This window comes from Engystomops pustulosus, chromosome 3, assembly GCF_040894005.1.
Source record: "Engystomops pustulosus chromosome 3, aEngPut4.maternal, whole genome shotgun sequence".
Taxonomy (NCBI): Eukaryota; Metazoa; Chordata; class Amphibia; order Anura; family Leptodactylidae; genus Engystomops; species Engystomops pustulosus.
The window spans coordinates 183,537,921-183,543,920 of NC_092413.1; the positions used below are offsets into that span (position 1 = coordinate 183,537,921).

Below are 6,000 nucleotides of genomic sequence, written 5' to 3' on the forward strand. Positions count from 1 at the left end.
TGTGTATTATAATACTGCACCCCTGTGTATTACATATAGAGAGCTTATATCACCTGCTGTGTATTATAATACTGCACCCCTGTGTATTACATATAGAGAGCTTATATCACCTGCTGTGTAATACACAGGGGTGCAGTATTATAATACACAGCAGGTGATATAAGCTCTCTATATGTAATACACAGAGGTGCAGTATTATAATACACAGCAGGTGATATAAGCTCTCTATATGTAATACACAGGGGCAGTATTATACACAGCAGGTGATATAAGCTCTCTATATGTAATACACAGGGGCAGTATTATAATACACAGCAGGTGATATAAGCTCTCTATATGTAATACACAGGGGTGTAGTATTATAATACACAGCAGGTGATATAAGCTCTCTATATATAATACACAGGGGCAGTATTATAATACACAGCAGGTGATATAAGCTCTCTATATGTAATACACAGGGGTGCAGTATTATAATACACAGCAGGTGATATAAGCTCTCTATATGTAATACACAGGGGTGTAGTATTATAATACACAGCAGGTGATATAAGCTCTCTATATATAATACACAGGGGCAGTATTATAATACACAGCAGGTGATATAAGCTCTCTATATGTAATACACAGGGGTGCAGTATTATAATACACAGCAGGTGATATAAGCTCTCTATATGTAATACACAGGGGTGCAGTATTATAATACACAGCAGGTGATATAAGCTCTCTATATGTAATACACAGGGGGGTAGTACTATAATACACAGCAGGTGATATAAGCTCTCTATATGTAATACACAGGGGCAGTATTATAGTACACAGCAGGTGATATAAGCTCTCTATATGTAATACACAGGGGCAGTATTATAGTACACAGCAGGTGATATAAGCTCTCTATATGTAATACACAGGGGTGTAGTATTATAATACATATAGAGAGCTTATATCACCTGCTGTGTATTATAATACTGCACCCCTGTGTATTACATATAGAGAGCTTATATCACCTGCTGTGTATTATAATACTGCACCCCTGTGTATTACATATAGAGAGCTTATATCACCTGCTGTGTAATACACAGGGGTGCAGTATTATAATACACAGCAGGTGATATAAGCTCTCTATATGTAATACACAGAGGTGCAGTATTATAATACACAGCAGGTGATATAAGCTCTCTATATGTAATACACAGGGGCAGTATTATACACAGCAGGTGATATAAGCTCTCTATATGTAATACACAGGGGCAGTATTATAATACACAGCAGGTGATATAAGCTCTCTATATGTAATACACAGGGGGTAGTACTATAATACACAGCAGGTGATATAAGCTCTCTATATGTAATACACAGGGGTGCAGTATTATAATACACAGCAGGTGATATAAGCTCTCTATATGTAATACACAGGGTGCAGTATTATAATACACAGCAGGAGATATAAGCTCTCTATATACAATACACAGGGGCAGTATTATAATACACAGCAGGTGATATAAGCTCTCTATATATATAATACACAGGGGCAGTATTATAATACACAGCAGGTGATATAAGCTCTCTATATACAATACACAGGGGCAGTATTATAATACACAGCAGGTGATATAAGCTCTCTATATGTAATACACAGGGGTGCAGTATTATAATACACAGCAGGTGATATAAGCTCTCTATATGTAATACACAGGGGTGCAGTATTATAATACACAGCAGGTGATATAAGCTCTCTATATGTAATACACAGGGGTGTAGTATTATAATACACAGCAGGTGATATAAGCTCTCTATATGTAATACACAGGGGCAGTATTATAGTACACAGAGGTAAGGTATAGCACACAGTGATGGATAGAGTCGGGATGCTGATCCAGGGATTTATAGTGAAGGCCATATTTGGAGTCAGGAAGGAGCGATACCCAATATAGGGGGGGACTTAGCACCCAGCTCCTGTACTTTTTTCCCTTCCCTTGTACAGTACTAGGTAGGTAGGGTGAAAGGTCAGACTTTATGCAAGGTGAATCTTTCATAATAAAGTACATTACAATGTGCTAATACTCACATCCGATTTTAAAAGCCATTTAACCATAAAAAGCCAGTAAAGTAAATACAAGGAAAACCACAAGTAATAACATCGAGCCACCTGTATAAACCAGAAGTGATCGTAAGGGGTCTCAAAGAAAAAAAGGAAAAATATATCGAAGTAAAAATAATGAATGTCCATCTCTCCCTCCCCACGAATAACACATATATTATTAGCATAGACCTATTCCACTGCCCTGCCTGTGTAACTGTCACAATCATTCCTGTACGCATGAAGCAGGCAGCTCAGGATGAACAGGAGGGCAGTGCGTGGAGTATAATGAATGGTGCTTACAATAAAACATACGGTTCTCATCAGTCCATGCAGTGATATGGCTCTATACACACAGTATAAGGGTCATCCTGAATGGCAGTGTACTGCGCCACAGCCATGGATGGTGCTATACAGTAAAGTATATGAGAAGCCATAGATTGTGGCACCTCTATAGCCTTACACCTCTAGCACTGACGTATTGACTACATCTCCCAGCATGCCCGGGTAGCATATGCCAGTCAGAGCATGCTGGGAGTTGTAGTCCCGGGCAGCAGTGTCCTCTCTGGGGTCCGTGGCTGCTGCCTGTGCCTCCCCCGGGCCGCAGCTCTCTCCATGGCCTCTGTGCTGTGTCCCCTCTGTAATCTAGAGGATGTCTCCAGCCGGTGACTGCGGGCTCCCTCCCCCTCTTACCTTCCTCCTGATCTGGCCTGATGTAGACACTTTCCTGCGCAGTTTCTGTGGCTCAGGCTCCGGCTCACTATCCGAGGATTCCTCGGCCGGGACCCCGGGAGCCGTCGCAGCCAGGGAGGCCGCCATCACTACCAAAAGCCGGGGACATGGACACAGGGCCAGCTACAGGGGACCGGGATCGTCTATGGGAAACAGCGACATCTGGCGGCCGCCGCCACTCCGTAACAGCGCCCTCTGCCGGTGACATGGTGTATGCTCCGTGAGAAAGAATCACAGCTCCCACAATGCCCTGCTGTCCTGTCAGGAATGCCGCTTAGTGGAAATATAGTGTGTGGTGAGGGGGGCGATGTCGAGTGTCAATAAAGTTTATTGAAAAGAACCCTGTTGATTATATATATACCGATTCCTAATAACCGCACTGCTATACTCTCGTAGCCAGTATATACACACAGAGCACACCGCAGATACCGCGTCTCTTATATGCAATATGTCACCAATACAGATAATAAAACTTGTGCAAGGGGTTGTGCGATTCATTCTTTTGTTACAAATGCAGATAAGAAACATAATAGAGTACATTTACCTTCCAGTGTTACAGCCCCTGCTCCCTCAACTGTTGGATCCCACCATCCCTACCATGTCCTCCCTACTGGACCTGCAGAATTAGATCCCCATGAATCAGTTTCCCTCCTTCCACTATAAGCGCTGAGTTATGTCCAGGGAGTACTGTGTAAAATAATGGCAGTCCCCCTTCATGTGCTGTGTTTGACACCAGAGAGGCAAAGCACACATATTGCCTGTGTATTCATAACTGCAGCCCCCATCAATATCCATCAAGATAAACCACTACTCATAGATCCAGGCCAGCGTTAGGGGGTGGAAAACTTGGCATTGGCCTAGGGTCCCCTCTCCTAAAAGCCCCCCCCCCTGTCCTTAAGGGGCCCCTGTATGTGGACTTTTGTGTGCAGAGGATGTATTTCTCTTTAAATATCCCTTGGTTGAATGCTTGTGTGAAGATGCTTATCATCTGTCTCCTGTATATACAGTATATCTATCATCTGTCTAGTTATATATCTCTTATAATTTGTCTATTTCCTATCTATATATTTATCTAACCATTTATCTATCTAACTTTTGTCTATTTATCTATCTATATATCTTCTATCCATCTCCTATTCATATCCATTCATCAATCGATCTTCTATATCTCTTCTACTGTATCAATCAATCCCTCATATTCATATTCTATAATCTATTTAGCTATCTATATAAAATCTACTTTATATTTATGCATCTATAAATCTATCATCTATCTATATCATCTTTGAAAATTATCTATCATCAATCTACCTATCATCTGTCTATTTTCTACAAACTTCTCCTAAAGTTCCATATTACAGATTGCCTTTCCATAATACTCATAACCTACAAAGTGTTATTATCGTGCAGGGCTAAAGGAGCCTCTTACTGACTGTTTAGAAAATAGTTTAATTTTGGGGCCCCACTTTTAGTTTTGCCCAGGGTGCCACTTTCTCTAAAAGCGGCCCTGCATAGATACAGCAACTGTGACTAGTAATCTTGGTTAGCCATGGCCTCCTTCCTTCTGAAATAAACTTTTATAATGATTACTAATGACCCTGAAATCCTCTAGTGCCTAGTTCTAGAGCCCCTTAGTGCTGTAGCTTCACAGGCTGTTATAATGAGAAGAGTAAATCTCCCCTCCCCCTGCACTTTCTGCTACATGTTACATTGTACAGGCTAATTCTAAGAGAGTTTCTGTTTTTGACTCATCGTCTTCAAAAATCCATATTTTTTTTATTTTTCCATGTACAGGCGGTCCCCTACTTAAGGACACCCGACTTACAGACAACCCATAGTTACAGACGGACTCCTCTGCCCACTGTGACCTCTGGTGAAGCTCTCTGGATGCTTTAAAATAGTCCCAGATTGCAATAATCAGCTTAAAATGGTCTGTAATGAAGCTTTATTGATAATTCTTGGTCCTATTACAGCAAAAAAATTTGAAACTCCAATTGTCACTGGGGCAAAAAAAAAAAATTGTCGGGAACTACAATGATAAAATATACAGTTTCGACTTACATACAAATTCAACTTAAGAACAAACCTACAGTCCCTATCTTGTATGTAACCCGGGGACTGCCTGTACAGAGCTGTACGATGGCTTAATGTCTGCATAACAAATTGTATTTCTTAGTGGCGGTATTTTAGATTTAATGCCATGCACTGAGAACCTGGGGGAAAAAATCCAAATGCGTCAAAATTGAATTTTCTTGTGAGTTGTGTGCTCCAAATGACACCTCTACTTTATTCTTTGGGTCAGTACAATCCTAAGGATACCAAATTTATATACAGTAGGTTTTATTGGATTTTTAAAAATCAAAGCCGCATTATGGCGGCAAAACGGCCGTAGGGTATTATTAGGGAAAGCTCATACTAGTGGAATGAGGGACATATACCCTGTTTCCCCTAAAATAAGACATCCCCCTAAAGTAAGACCTAGTACAATTTTGTTCAGGCTTAGAAATATAAGGCCTGCCCTGAAAATAAGACCTAACGTCAGTCATTGCTACAGCTCCCCCCCCGCACCATACATTAGTATTAGTAAATCTTTTAGATGCTGCAGAAGGTTGTGACATGGGGAAGAATTCATGGAAGTAAATCACTGGCTGTTGTGCTGCAAATGTGATCCCAGCAGCCACCAGGATAAGAAGGGTCATTTATGGAAAGTGCTTTTACTAAACATGAGAGATTGTGGCCAATGATTCTAATAGAAATGGAGTCATAAGAAATACAGCTGGAAATTCAGAGTTTGGAGAGTCATAAGGATGTTAGAGAAGTTGATTTTTTGTTCAATGATAAATGTAAATTCTTGTTCATGGAAAAATAAGACATCCCCTGAAAATAAGACCTAGTGCCTCTTTAGGAGCAAAAATTAATATAAGACACTGTCTTATTTTCGGGGAAACAGGGTAGTAATAAATCCTGGTGTTAGCTAGCGGCGTCTGTACAGCATCACACAAGAGTAACAGTGAAGCCGCGATCATATACAGAAGCTCAGCACTCTTAACAGAGTGAGAGAGCGCTACCATCAGAACACAGTCCGGGCACGGCAATCCTTTGCTTCACGGACTGTGTTTGATAACACTACACGAGAGCACAGCAACGGGGTAGTAGCGATACCAGCGGTGTGAGCATCGTTCCCTGAA

General features: G+C 41.0%; 1 protein-coding gene across 3 annotated transcripts in view; it reads right to left on the bottom strand.

Moving 5' to 3' along the window:
* The window catches only part of DGKD (diacylglycerol kinase delta), a 49,894-nt gene extending 46,850 nt beyond the window's left edge, over positions 1–3,044 (bottom strand). For 2 of the 3 annotated variants that reach the window (XM_072143184.1, XM_072143182.1), the window contains exon 1: positions 2,774–3,043. In XM_072143184.1, the coding sequence (XP_071999285.1) occupies positions 2,774–2,899 (126 nt within the window). In that variant the 5' untranslated portion in view covers positions 2,900–3,043. Of the gene's footprint in view, positions 1–2,773 lie in introns of all 3 variants that reach the window. The other variant, XM_072143183.1, reaches the window with a different exon arrangement.
* Positions 3,045–6,000: the final 2,956 nt, after the last annotated feature.